Source organism: Hemibagrus wyckioides, linkage group LG06 (assembly GCF_019097595.1).
Source record: "Hemibagrus wyckioides isolate EC202008001 linkage group LG06, SWU_Hwy_1.0, whole genome shotgun sequence".
NCBI classification, from domain to species: Eukaryota; Metazoa; Chordata; class Actinopteri; order Siluriformes; family Bagridae; genus Hemibagrus; species Hemibagrus wyckioides.
The window spans coordinates 36,249,443-36,265,001 of record NC_080715.1 but is presented as its reverse complement, the minus strand read 5'-3'; the positions used below and the strand labels follow the sequence as shown (position 1 = coordinate 36,265,001).

Below are 15,559 nucleotides of genomic sequence, written 5' to 3'. Positions count from 1 at the left end.
TGAGGTGGGGTCTCCATGAATCGGACTTGTTTGTCCAGCACATCCTATAGATGCTCGATTGGATTGAGATCTGGGGAATTTGGAGGCCAAGTCAACACCTCAAACTCGTTGTTGTGGTCATCAAACCATTCCTGGTCCATTTTTGCTTTGTAGCACGGCGCATTATCCTGCTGATAGAAGCCACAGCCAACAGGGAATAACGTTTCCATGAAAGGGTGTACATGGTCTGCAACAATGCTTAGGTAGGTGGTACATGTCAAAATAACATCCACATGGATGGCAGGACCAATGGTTTCGCAGCAGAACATTGCCCAAAGCATGACACTGTCACTCAACATACCACTAATGTCACATTTTTCCCATTCTGAAGTGAACAGTAACTGGAGCTGTTTATCTGTATCTGCATAAACCTCTCATTAAAATAACTGGTTCACCCTGACCAGTATAAACAGCATCCTTTTTTCTAACGGTTAGTCTTAAAGAGTGAACCAGTATTATATACACTACTCACAAAAAGTTAAGGATATTCAGCTTTCGGGTGAAATTTCAGGATGCACCTAAAATGCACTATAACCTTTACAGGTGAACTTAATTTGACCTTCTCTTCAGATGGAAGTGGCCACTGAGCTTAGAGTGTCACAGAGTGTCATCAGCAGGTTGCGACAGAGATACAGAGAGACTGGAAGAGTCACAGAAAGGCATAGAAGTGGACGTCCTTTGGCCACATCCCACGTTGATGACTGCTTCATTGTGAACAGTGCCCTGCGGAACCGGATGATGAATGCCACTCAACTCCAGGCACATTTAAGGGAGGTGAGAGGCACCCAAGTGTCACGTCAGACCATTTGAAACCATTTATATCAGTGTGGTCTGCGTGCTAGATGACCTGCAAGGGTACCTGACCACACCACCAGGCACAGGCGTCATCGTCTTGCATGGCCCAGGGAGCATTTACGCTGGACGAGGGACCAGTGGGCCTCAGTGCTGTTCTCTGATGAAAGTCGATTCACGTTGAGCAGAAATGATGGCCGCCAATGATGTTGGAGACATCCAGGAGAGCGCTATGCATCAGCCACTGTTGTCACCAGATGAGCCTTTGGTGGTGGTGGTGTTGCAGTCTGGGCAGGTGTGTCTACTCAATACAGAACTGCCCCACATCTTGTGAATGGTACAGTGACAAGCCAATACTACCTGAATAACATCATTAATCCAGTCATTGTGCCCCTGCATGAACAACACAGGCCTAATTTCATCTTCATGGACGACAATGCTCCAGATCATTGAGGTCACATCATTAGGGAACGGCTGCTGGAGGCTGGGGTACCTCAAATGGAGTGGCCTGCACTTTCTCCAGACCTGAATCCCATAGAAAACCTATGGGATCAGCTGAGTCGCCGTGTAGAGGCTCGTAACCTTGCACCCCAATGACCTGAGGGCTGCCCTTCAAGAAGAGTGGAATGCCATGCCTCAGCAGACAATAAGTCGACTCCTGAACAGCATGAGATGTCGTTGTCAAGCTGTAATTCATGGTCAAGGGCACATGACAAATTATTGAGACATTGACATTTTTGTTGTGTTATACCCACCACTGTTGTTGGCTTTTGTTTCAATAAATTGTTTGAAATGAGGAAATCACCATTGCATGCTTGATATAATATCACTGTAGCGTGAACTTTTTACATTTTCCATGAATTTCACCCAAAAGCCAAATATCCTTAACTTTTTGTGAGTAGTGTATAATATTCATCATAATTGACATTAATAACAAATTCTGTTCTATATAAAGTACTACAGCTTTTCCCATGTATGAAATACTGATTATAATTTTTTAACACAGTCCATGCGTACATGAAGAATTTCAAAAGAGAAAGAGAGAAAAGAGAGAGGCTGGTGAGGGAACAACTATTATTAGCTGTTATAATGAAAGTGATAACAGGACTTAACTTGTCAAGCTTTGTGGTTTAGTTTTCTAGTGCTTTGCACTATTAGGTAGTCCTAGCAGAGTCTTAGCATGACCAAAGCATGACACTGCCTCCATTGGCTTGCCTTCTTTCCATAGTGCATCCTGGTGCCAGGTAAGCGACGCACACACACCCGGCCATCTATGTAATGTAAAAGAAAAAATGATCCATCAGACCAGGCCACCTCCATCATCCAGTTCTGATGCTCACATGCCCATTGTTTCTGCTTTCGATGGTGCACAGGGGTCAGCATGGGCATCCTAACTGGTCTGTGGCTATGCAGCCTCATACGCAACTGCAATGCACTGTGTATTCTGACACCTTTCTATCAGAACCAGCATTAACTTCTTCAGCAGTTTGAGCAACAGTAGCTCATCTGTTGGATCGGATCACACAGACCAGCCTTCGCTCCCCACGTGCATTAATGAGCCTTGGCCGCCCATGACCCTGTCGCCAGTTCACCACTGTTCCTTCCTTGGACCACTTTTAATAGATACTGACCACTGCAGACCGGGAAGGTGCCATGATGAGGAGATAATCAGTTTTATTCACTTCACTGGTCAGTGGTCATAATGTTATGCCTGATCAGTGTATTTTAACTATATTACAGTATATTTATTAAAGTAAAACCTATTTGTATTATTTCTACCTGTGAAAAGTTGACAGAAAGGCTTGACAAGGCAGATAGAGATCTATTACAAACCTGAGTGAAGTAGCTCAGGGTACAAGGCACAGGGCTCATCACAGGGCAAAATCACACACTCTCACACACTACGGACAATTTAGAGATGCCAATAGGCTTACAGTGAATGTTTGGGGGAGGAAACCAAAGTACCTGGAGAAAGCCCCAAATAAACTCTACATACTTCGGGCAAAGGTAGGTATTAAACCTTTAACCCCAGATATGTAACTGTGCTGGATAATAAATTAACAACAAATTTGTTATCATTTATGAATAAAGAATATCTACTTTTTTTCAGCATTTTTTCCAATATTTCTGAAGCGTAGTGATAGGATTCACAAAATAAATGTTAACATCTGAGCACTAAACAAATACACATACAAATAATGCCACTGCATTACACCTCTAGTTTACACCAGCTTCCTCTGGCGCACGATCTGTGACAAAAAGTTCTTTCACATATTATATAAGCCGATTTGAAATGATTTCAGCCTGCACTTTCATTCGCAGGTGGAATCCAACTTTATTTAAAAATGAAATGTTTATTGGAAACTGAAACCACATTTTAAACAAATGGTGGTTAACACATCCTCAGATAGCAGATAGTTTCAAGCTATACATGGTTAGATTTAGATGTTTACATGCATCAGTTATGGCAATGGCACCTGTATTGTGGCCTAGTGGGGTGGTGCGAGTTATGTTTCATGCCATGTCTCAAACATGCTTTATTCAAAGTTTTGAAAACGTCCTCTCTTAACCTGGCATGCTGGATTTTTCAGTCTCTTACTGACTGGAAATTGGTAATGCTGGAGGGATTTTAGAGTGAAATCAGCAGCTAGTTTACTAGAAAAATAGGAAATAAACTAGAATCAGCTAAAATACTTTGCACACCAACCTACAATGTACCCAATAATTACACAACTTTATTATATAGAACAGTAATTAAGAAAAATGACATGCAGGAAAGGTTAATGACTGACAATGCTTTATTCGTTCAGTAGTTTATTACCTTAATAAAGAAATAAAGTACACAGTCTTGCAAAGGTCTGTACCTTCTGAAAATAGTAATCACTTTTCATCATCCAGATGGTACAGGCCTTGTTTATGACACAAATCATATCCTGAGACAAGGCTAGTTTTTGTACAGGTTTTAAACACGAGACATGGGGTATTTTGTCCAAAACAGGATTATATTCAAAACACACAATTTTTTTTTATTTAGAAAATTATGAAACGAAAATGTTTCAGCTCACAAAGATTAAAATGATTCAACTGCATTAGAACCATATTTATGGCTTGGTGGCACCACAATATGGGTGTATGCTTCATCGAAATATTCATCTCGTAATCACAATTCAATTACAAACAGTAGCAAAATCCATCCCAATTGAATTTGTTTTTTTTTTTTTTTAAATGAACAAGACAAGGTTTTTTGTTTCCTCAAGCTTTTGTCTAATTGGTCACATTCTTCAAAGTGACTACATACTAGATTACTACAAAAATAAATAAATCTTAAACTGAGCTTTTGCCCTTCTATTTTCTTTCCAATTTAGGCTAATTCATTACAAAAATTATATATAATTCTTTACATTTGCTTATGTACAATATTCTAGCTAGCTTTATTCACAACAAAGCTTTTAATGAGGACAATTTTAAAGCCAGATGTTGCTATGATCCATCTCAGACTGTATTGGTTCCTAGAAAATATATGTATACCAACTATGAGCAACTCAATATATGCTGGAAAAGCATAATATATCCGTTTAAAGTAGACATTTGGCTAAAACATTCATATAGAATGCAATTACATCATTTTTAAATTTTGTGCAAATTTTATAAGCAAGGAAAGAGAAAATTATCAGTGATATTCAGAACGGGGCAAACTCGGATCTCTTAAACAAACAGGATATCATTAATTTAGCTTCAAATAATATTTCTCGTCAAACAAACCAAGCAAAACAGAAGCTGGCTAGCATTAGGAGAATATACCCAAACAAAACCAACTAGCCAACATTAAGAGACTAACTAGCTAGTTATCTAATAATACTAATATCCCCAAACAATATTAACTAGCTGAGATGAAAATCCTGTAACAAATATTCCTAAAACAAAGGTAATTAGTTCTCATTAATGAGGTTTCCTAGACAAAGGCTAGCTAGCATTAGGAGAATATTCCAGAACAAAAGTTAGCTAAGAATAGTGAAAAATCCACAATCAATCTTTTAAGAAAAATACCCCCAAACAAAACTAGGCAACATTTGCAAAAATCCTGAAAGTTGCTGGCAGGAACTGGATATCCTTGAACAAAACGAACTTGCTTAGATGAGAGAAAAATAAAGCTAGCTAACATTAGTAGAATATTTCCACACAAATGTAACTAGCTTATATGAGTGAAAATCTCCACACACACCTAGCAAGCACTATAAAAAAATATTTCCCAACAAAACTGAACGTTTACTAAATTCCTCAAAACCATGCTAGATAGAGAGCATTTTCACACAAAATGAACTAGTTACGATTTGTGAAAATCCCCAAACAAAGCTAGCTAGTATTATGATAATATCTACAAACAAGAGTGGCTATCTAACATCCACAAACAAAGCTAGTTAGCATAAACAGAATAGCCGTGATCAAAACTAACTAGATTAGAGAAAGCAAAGCTAGTTAGCATTAGGAGAATATTTCTACACAAAAGTAAGTAGCTAATACAAATGACACCTAGTACAGCTAGCATGCATTGGGAATATATTCACCACCAAAATTGATTTGATTACCTTTGCTAGCTGGCATTAAGAAAGAATTTTCACACATATCCCCAAACTAGCTAACGTGAGGAAAATCCAAAATCAAAGCTAACTAGCATTAGGAGAATATCCAAAAACAAGAGTGACTAGCTAATATTTCTGGGAGGAAGTAAAAACCCTCACAGAAAGCTAGTTAGCATTAGTTTAAGATTTCCTCACAAAAATGACTGGACAAACAAAGCTAGCCATTGTTTACTTTTAAAAAGCTACCCATTTTTAGTTAAAAAACATACTCACACTAAAGCTAGCTAGCTAATGTTGTAGAGTATGAGCTCTTTAAAGAAACTGGAAGTAGTGCTTTAACTCAATTTGGGGGAAAACTGAGAAATATATTTATTTTACCTGTATTTTTCTTGGACACTGATTCTGTAACACATATCTTAAAAAGAGTGATTACTGAGTTATCTTATTTTTATTACTTATTGTCACTGCTTTGCTTGGTCATTAAAATATATATATATATATATATATATATATATATATATATATATATAGACTTAACACCAATATATAAAGCTACATGGACATCAATATGGAAGACCAGAATTAATGCCAAAGGTAATTTATATAAACAAACATACATTAATTGAACATGAGACTGAGTTGTTGTATTTACAAATGCTGTAATGCAGAAAAAGAACACAAACAGTCACTGTGATGAGAACAGGAAAATATCTCTTATACATTACTAACAGTCTCTGATGTGTTTGTTGGCTTGGTTGGCGTGGGGTGAAGAGGCGTTTGGGATACAAGACATGGCTCAGCGTCCCTGCATGTCCGTGCTGCTTGGAGACTGAGTGGAGTTCAGATACTGCCAGCTGAAAAACGCCAAAATGGTCGCAGCAGAAAGATAAACGTGTGAGAAGTTGTGAGCACGGGAGGGCAGCGCTGCCTTGGAAAGCGCCTTTTCCCGAATGACTCCGAGTATACACAGCGTGTTAGCCCGCGACGGATCAGAGTGCGACACTTTCTGCAGGATCTGAGGGGAGAGGAGGAGGAAGATTACGCTCGATTAGGATTAAGAAGACAAGAAAAGCAGGTGGTGGGAAATAACCTGTTTACTGTCCCGATTTGACGGGCAGTAAATTTCCCACAACTTGTTGCTTAGAGATTGTAAATGCCTCACAATCAAAAAGATTATGAACATTAGTGTTGAAAGAAAAGAAAAACAGAATAAAGAAAATACTCATTTCTGATCTCCTAACAACCTGGTTACTGCAGATTTATACCCGAGAACTAAACATTCGTCCAACGCACATCAATTCAATTTTATTTGTATAGTGCAGTGGACACTGGCACTAAGCAGAAAATTCAGGAAGTGAATTATAAATTTACCCCTAATGAGCAAACCAGAGGTGACGATGGTGAGGAAAATCTCTCTAAGAAAGTATGAGACAGAAACCTTCAGAGGAACCAGATTCAAAATAGGTCTAGTCTTCTAATTTGTACCTCCCAGAAACCGCGTTACTGCAGATTTCTACCTTCTTCCATCACACCACTTCCATCATACTTTTCTACATGGTTTAATTACATTGAATGTCACCTAGAAGCAGATCCCTCATGTTGTCTCAGGGAGTTTTCCCTTGCCACTGTTGGCTTTAGCTTGCTCGTTACGGATCTACATCTGCACCCTGATAAGCAAATATAACTGAACTGACTTTCCTCAATGCAAATTTATATAAACTTGGCTAAACTTTTAGATTATTCAATAAATGGACAAATACAGTGAGTTGACCTTTTCCAAAAAAAAAACCAAACAAACCTATGAGTTGATTTACTTAAATGGACAGTCAGATAGTTTAGCACAAGACATTATTTATTATTTATTTGATAAAATCAGATTAATGGTAAGGATGGATCTTTCTATCCTTACAAACTATTTAAAGGCATAAAAATATAGCCAGTAATGTGGACAGAAATACCTGTACACTGTAAGAAGAAGATGATGAAGAAGAAAAGGCCTTACCTCTTGGCTATACTGTGCAATCATGCTTGTTACAGCTTGCATATTGGTGGCCTCCATCATCAGAGTGACAGCCTGTCCCTTCCTGATCTTCACCACCCCCTGAAACACCAGGGGGTTGTTGTAGCAGGCGGAGAGAGTCGCTATTGCCATCACCTGGTGACAGACACACATTACATTCTTCGTCTTGGAGTGCACGCGATGGATCCCATCCCACATCCCGTTTACAATTCCATTCAGTATAATGATACAATTATATTCTTCTCTGATATTCCATTCTCTGATTATTAAAATGATAGACGGAGAGAGAGGTGCGTCCCAAATCGCATACTTAGGCACTATGGTGTAGTATAAATAGTGTGAGTTCAAGAGGACGAAGAAGTGCACTTCAAGTACCTGGATGATGCACTTATTCAACCTATAAAAAAATTATTGTGTATTGTTGGAGATTTCAGGCACTCAACATTCACAGCTTTGCTTACTTAGTAGAAAAGGGGCAGGGCTACCAGGTGTTGATGCTAGATGAGGAAAACATTTCAAGATGGTTGACGACACTCTGGTACTCAAGGCGTCTTAGAAATGACTTACATTAGCTCATGTTGTGTCATTATGTTTAATTAACCATCAAGCATTTACTGGGAAATGCCTTATAGTACCAGTTAGTAAAAAAGTGAGGATACTACCCTTCTAAAATCCATATATTAGACGGCAAAGTACATCATTTGAGAAGCGACTTATGTTGAGAAAATGTTTGGATTAACACCACAGATTCACATAAAAATTGACATAATAGTTTGTGATGCTGCTTGGGACCAACATAAGTCAGGTTTGCGTGTGTGATATATGTATGTAAACGGTATATTGAGATGTACTGGGGTCTGTAGTCCAGCTTTGTCTCTCAATACGATTCTCTCCAAATGACAAAACACAATAACAGCTGTATTGCATGTGGTGCGAGACCCACCTGTGGGATGGCACAGAAGTTGAAGACACTCTGGTTGCGGAGGCGGGAAAGGTAAGTGATGACGTCAGGAACGTGTCGCAGAGCATCAGTCACTAACAGGTTAAGGCAGGACAGAGCTGAACTCAGGTGCTGCGGCTGAGAAAAGTCTTCCAGGCGAGAAGCAAACTGACTCCAAGCCTGTAGCGTACACACAGACTGCAATTACAAACTACAAACAACAACTCTGATCCAGTCATCTAGCCATCACAATTTGGCCCTTGTCAAACTCTCTCAAATGCTTCTAACACATCAACTTTGAGGACAAAATGTTCACTTGCTGCCTAATATATCCCACCCACTAACAGGCGCCATGATGAGGAGATCATCAATGTTATTCACTTCACCTCTCACTGCTCATAATGTTATACTTGATAGGAAGCATAGAGGAAAAAATTCATATGAATCACAAAAAATCTCACTATGTTAAAAATTTCAGAACAAACTAATTACTAAACTATTTAATCCTAACTTTAATTTAAGGCGATATCACCTAACATAACCTACTTGACCAGACTTACCTCCTCAGGCCAAAAGGATCGTCCTTCCTGCTGGTCCTCTAGGTAGTCTCTGATAATGTTAGTCTTCTGTAAAAAGAGGCCCATAGAGTTGGCCAGCTTGGTATCCCGACCCACCTCGGGATCCTCCAGCAGGGACGCGGAGAAGAGCCGAGACAGTCCCACACCTACCAGACCAGCCACGTAGTGACAGTACTGCAGAGATAACGGTGCGAAACATTAAACTACTATGACTACATAAACTAATATGAAACATCCAGCCATAGCAAAATTGTACAGACTTTCTTTATCATATTATGTCTATTTACACACTCACACACAGGGGAGGAAACACTTGAGTACCTCATTAATATCCTTAAGTATTATTTTGCCATATTTATAATTAAGTATTTTTAAAACTGAACTTTTATTCGTTGCATTTTAATTTAGATTTTAACTCAAACATGCTAATTACTGTGTTCTCAGTTTAGCATCCTGTCTTGTGAGGTTTCTCCTTTGTTTCCCTAGAAGCCATGAGCTTTAACTGAAAAAAAAAGCAAGCTGAAGTACAGAAAGTTTTGCTAATTTGCTGTTAGCCTGATTTGGTTGCTAATGCTAGGTTAGCCTAGCGTCGTTTTCCAGAAGCGAGTCCATTTCTAGCTAACAGTAAATATATTTCACTTTAGATGAATTTGTTAGCAAGCTTTGTAGCTGTTAATTTTTTCTGCACACTTTCCAAAGAATGCTTTCATTTGCAGAACGTTTTTGGTTAGAAGCTTCCTCTTTTAATTGTGTAAGGTTCTGACACATTATCTCTACTTTCACTTCAGTATAATTTCACACCCACGTTTACAAACCATGATACAAAAATATTATAAAAATATATATATTATATAATTTTATATATTATATTTAAAAAAAAAAAAAAATCACCTTATCCCACTCCTGCATCGAGCCGACTTTCTTCTCAAGGAATTCAGCCATCCCGACTCCCATTCGGTGGCAAATGTCTGAAATCACATCCTGATATTCCTGTGCCAGGTTCCTGAACTCGACGGAAATCTAAACACATGATCATGTAACACAAAAGGGAAAAAAGTTCACAGTTTAAAAGGACCACACTATCAAGTCAGACATTGGCGACTAGACTCTGAGTAGAGTTTTACTTTAAATACACTCTCTGGTTTCTATTATTAATATATTAGACTGTTTTTTTGTCTTTGTGTGTATTACCGAGGGAAAATCTTCTAGAACTTGTCTGTCTTTCTCCTTGCTCTCTGTGAAACACCAATCTGGTTGGTATAGGAAAGTGTGAAAATGATGCAGAAGAGGGACTTTTTTGTCCAGAGGAATGCTCATATCATCCTCAACCGTGTCCAGGGCTCGAAGAACTAGATAGAATATACATACTGCATGACTAATAGACAAAGAGAGGAAGGGGGGGGGGAGAGAGAGAGAGAGCGAGAAATTAAAAATAGTCCCATTACAATGTTATAGATACAAAGCACTGCTGAGGTTAATAATAACACCATGCTGGCAGCACAGTGTCCCATTAACCAGGAGCTGGCACAAATATTTTGCCATATTCTGAATCCTGGACATTTATATCAGGGAAGGGTGGTATAAATTGGCTCCTGTGTCTTTCAAAGATAGATATTTGTCATCCATATCACATTTGAATCCTTTTAAACATTTGTAGAAAATGAAAACATCAACACGTCTTAAGAAAAATATGAAAGTGATATGGAAAAAGTGAACCTGGGGCTGATTTCTTCCCAGCCCAGGCTGTAGATTCAGACTGCATCTTATCAGTGATTACACAGACTTCAAAACACTATCTTCTGATTTGAGAGGGTGCGGGCGAAACAAAGTTCGGATGTGACGTACATAATCACTTCCCAAAATGCCTTTGCATGATAAGACTAAGCAAAATCTGTCCAATCAAATTACAAGTTGAACTCAGGCGTCTACTTTGGTCAAATGCACTTCTAGAGGAATGGTAAAAAATTCCCATAAACACACTCCTAAACCTTGTGGAAAGCCTTCCCAGAAGAGTTGAAGCTGTTATAACTGTAAAGGGTGGGCCAACTTCCTATTACATTCATGTGTATGTAAAGGCAGACGTCCCAGTTTTGGCCTGGCTCACAGTCTCTGCTCTAATTCATCCCAAAGGTGTTCTATCAGGTTGAGGTCAGGACTCCACACCAAACTCACTCATCCATGTCTTTATGGACCTTGCTTTGTGCACTGGTGTGCAGTCATGTTGGAACAGGAAGGGGTCATCCCCAAACTGTTCCCACAAAGTTGGGAGCATGAAATTGTCCAAAATGTCTTGGTATGCTGAAACAAGAGGCCGAGCCCAACCCGAAAAACAACACCTGAATTCAATGATTTGGAGGGGTGTCCCAAAACGTTTGGCAATATAATGTAGATATTGAGATTTAGTGGCACTTGCTTTGAAATTTTACAGTTTAAAGTTGACTTCAATAACAAAAATCGACAAATCATGCCTTATCTGAATCACAGTTTAATCTCTAATAGAGTATATATGCCCAAGACAGACAGATAGATATTCCTGGAGATCAAAAAACATCCTCTTTTTGAATAAAAAAGCAGCAAAGTTAATCCTGATTGAAGTAATTGTCAGAACAATAACAGAACGTGACACATGCAAACTAACTGAAAAAAAAAACCCTCAACAATCATGCATTCAATAAAAACTATGGCGTCATAATATCAACAAAGCTCGTGCAGACAAAAACAAAAAGAATCGTACTTGTTTTTTAACAGAATTCAATGCGTGTTGAAATAAAAACCTATAGTAAAGGTATAACACAATCAAGAAAAGTGCAAAAAAAAAGTTAACAAAAGTTAGTTGCTTGCACTTGTTTACTTGAGCCAGGACACGCCTCTTATGAAAGCATGGCTCTTTTGCAAGTTGCTGTAATTTTCTTACCGCAGTTCTCCGTCCAGGGCCTGAATCACAGCTGCAAAGCTTCTGCTCGTTTGGTTCAGGTAGACATAACACGCCCGCAAACTCTCGCTCATGGACTCCTGGACAGAAGAGCAAAACAAATGCGTTGGATGTCGGTGAAGGCCGGCGGTGTGGAAGTGCAGCGGGCGAGCGAGAAGCGCGCAGCCTTCCTGAGCGCCTCTTCTCCCGCAGCCCACCGGAGCAGAGCGCGGGGCCGAGGCCGGATTGCGCACCGAGAGTGTGCGCTTAAACACAGAGAACGGCGCCGTGCTCTTGCAACAAACCCCCGCCATATACGCGAGTCAGGTTTTTGTAGAAGTCATGTCAGAAGACACGTCGGAAGGACGTGCGATAGGTAAACAGCTGTAACTCGAGCTGACACTTTACAGCACGAGCAACGAACTACTTTAGCTCCGCCCACTTTCTTGTTTTCTGATCACCAAAGAAATAAGTTACAAAACATATTTCATTAGGAGGTTTCCCGACAGTCCTAACACTGTAACCCGTTTAAAAACATTTTGAAACATTTCCCAAACGTTTTTTGGAAATCAGATTTCAGCTGGAGTTTTAGGGAAGTTAGCAGTGAATGTGTCGTTCACGAAAGAGTCGACTCTTTATAGTGGAGTCGACTCACATACCATCAAACCCTGCTGATTGTTCAAATATTCTGTATTCTAATTCTCTAAAGCTTTTAAACACATAACAGTGCAACTAGGGACTCTTATCAACACCCAATTTCTTTAGAAAAACGCCAGTTCTGGTGAGAAAGATAAGACCTGTGTGTGTGTGTGTGTGTGTGTGTGTGTGTGTGTGTGTGAATTATAACGCTTAGTTTTGTTTTGTTGAAGTTGAGTATAAAATATGATTTAAGCAAATACCAGCGTTTTGAACAAAAAAACAAAACAGCAATGAATCATTTGGGAGTCGAAAGAATCGATTCTTTCCTGTGAGTCGATTGCTCTGACTCACAGAAAAGAGCCGGAATTACCATTAGTTTGTGTGTTGCTTTACTAATGACACATGTTTATTAATTTTCCTGCTGTATGCTTGTAAGTATCTGCTCATTAAAAAAATCTTTATTTTAAGGTAACCCTTTAAGGTAAAATTCTTTGTTGATAATAGGGAAGGGCATTTAGGCAAAAAATAACATATTGCAATATCTCAAGGCATGCATCGTGAAATATAGGCTTCTTAAAAGATTTTTAATGTTTTTAAAGAATCTGACAGTTTAAAACTTCATTAATTCTGCTTCTGAAGTAATTTTAAAAATCTAATTGTTATATTGATAAATCAAATCCACAATACAGACACATGTACATCATGTTATACTTGATAAAATAGTAAAGAAAGACTGACCAGGCAAATAAACACATAATGTACATTACTCTGTATTGAGATGTCCTCGAAATTATAAGGCAATAATCTATTCAGCTGAAACATGATTATGTGTTCCTGCAACAAACTTTGATTCATTTTGTGCTTTTTAGGTAGCAGCAGCCTGAGAATTTCAGACCAGAAGCCATTTTATTCCTTCCTGGGGATGCTAATTGGAACTATAATACTGCAATCGATAGGATTTAAACCTAATGACAATGCTCTCTAAAGTCAACTCTATTAAGGAGACATTTTGGTAGAATATTGTAAGATATTCAACACAACTGTGGTAACGTGTCTGAAAGTGTGTATAATTAACCTATTAATCTATTGATTTTAATTAATCATATTGTGATAAGTGACATACTTTCATACACAAATAAAGTGTCATGTAAATACTTTGGATTTTACTATATAAAAAATTTGACAACATCCATGACAAAAAGTTTAATCCCTGTAGAGTATACTGTATATGACTGAGAAAGGCCCATATATCTGGTGTAAAGGTGGTGGCATTTTGACTCTTGTCTGGCTGACAAGTGTGGATTTTGGCACTGTTGTGGGCCAGTTATGGCTGATTTAATTCAAATAGCCTTTATTTGTCACATATACATTACTGCACAGTGAAATTCTTTCTTCACATATCCCATCCTTGGGGTCAGCCATGATACAGCGCCCCTGGAGCAGGTGGGGTCAAGGGCCTTGCTCAAGAGCCCATCAGTGGCAGCTTGGTGGTGTTGGGGCTTGAACCCCAATCTTCTGGTCAACGATCTAGAGCCTTGAGTGACATTGTGGAAGGGGGGAAACAACTCAATATTAAAGCCCATGGATTCAAAAGTTTACATACTTCTGGCCATGTAGTATAGTCCCCCAATAGGTCCCTGACAGAATGTACATATACTACCCCATTGCAGAATACTGTATGTGAGCAAGGACAATGTCTCTGATATATATCTGCACAAATACACTATATGACCAAAAGTTACGGACACCTGACCATCACATACAGTATATGCAATTCTTTCTCAATCTGTTACCAGAGGATGCCTTTGTATGATGTATTTGATCTCTATCTTCAACCGCACTGAACACACTGAACTCCTGATCTGTGTCTGATCAGACTAATGCTCTCTCTTGTGGCTGAATGAGCACAAATCCCCAAAGCCACTAGTGAAAAAGCCATCTCATAAGAATGCAGGTTATTACAACAACAAAAGGAGGACTAAATTTGGAATGGCATGCCCAGCATGCACATATGGGTGAGATGCACAGGTGTACACAAACCTTCCTTTGGACACAGGATAGTGTATTTATCTATTGATCATAGATATATTTCTAGCTTTTTTGATCTCTTTTAATGCCTTGTCATGCATGCAAACACAAGAGCTGTCAGGCACACACACACACGCAGAGAGAGAGAGAGAGAGAGAGAGAGAGAGAGAGAGTAATCCCACAAATCTGATTACAAGAAACGACATGCTATTTATTTTTGCCAAATTAAACCTTTCAGAAGACAAGACAAATTATTCTGTTGCATTTAGGTATAAATGCACAAAATCCTTTATTCCACAAGGCAGCATGTTCTGTAAAACATGCATATAAGTGACATTTTATATTTAGATGCAAAGTTACAGAAGAAAAAATAAATGACTCACATAATCCAGTTTGGGCATCACAGTCCTACAGCCTCCCATTTTGAATTTGAACAGGTTGTATATTTCCTCTGGATGTCCTAATGACTTGAGAATATCCATGTTTTTAATAATAATAATAATAATTATTACTTCAGTTGAACATGCGGTGAGAGTGTGATTAGCTTGTGCACCGGTTTTCACCTAGACGGTCTTTTTTGTTTATTCTGGTACGATAGACCGCACGATTCCCTCCCACCCGTGTGCGCGTGAAGGCAATCCTTTAAAAGCACATGAAACGTCAGATGAACTGAGGTTTCTGATTGGTTTCGTGTCATGGGCTCAGAGCCGAGCAGCCAATGGGCGTTCAGAGCGGCTGGTGTGATGCCCCGCCTCTCAAAGCGTTTGCTGGCTTTATTGTCAAGGAAGCTCTGATTGGCTGAGAGTCAAGTTTCTCCATAAATATTATTTAAAGTTAAGTTTCTCCTTAAATATTATTTAAAGTCAAGTTTTTCCTTAAATATTATTTAAAGTCAAGTTTATCCCTAAATATTAACATCAAAACTGTTTTTTTTTAGTTATGTAAAGACCATTATGAATGTATATATGAGTATTTATTTATTTATTTATTTATTTAGAAATAAATTGTCTATTCTTCTTATTGTTGTTGTTT

At 38.6% G+C, this 15,559-nt stretch overlaps 1 protein-coding gene across 2 annotated transcripts; it reads right to left on the bottom strand.

Moving 5' to 3' along the window:
• Positions 1 to 3,606: 3,606 nt before the first annotated feature.
• Positions 3,607 to 15,129, bottom strand: fdft1 (farnesyl-diphosphate farnesyltransferase 1). Of its 2 annotated transcripts, XM_058393060.1 has the most exons (8): positions 14,911 to 15,129; positions 11,864 to 11,961; positions 10,141 to 10,324; positions 9,841 to 9,969; positions 8,932 to 9,123; positions 8,375 to 8,551; positions 7,414 to 7,566; positions 3,607 to 6,426 (listed from the first exon to the last, which is right to left on the bottom strand). In XM_058393060.1, exons 1-8 carry the CDS (start codon positions 15,007 to 15,009, stop codon positions 6,208 to 6,210), a joined length of 1,251 nt encoding a protein of 416 aa, XP_058249043.1. In that variant the 5' UTR covers positions 15,010 to 15,129; the 3' UTR covers positions 3,607 to 6,207. The 2 variants fall into 2 exon arrangements, with proteins under 2 accessions (XP_058249043.1, XP_058249041.1); XM_058393058.1 differs by lacking the exon at positions 14,911 to 15,129 and having other exon boundaries at positions 11,864 to 12,297.
• Positions 15,130 to 15,559: the final 430 nt, after the last annotated feature.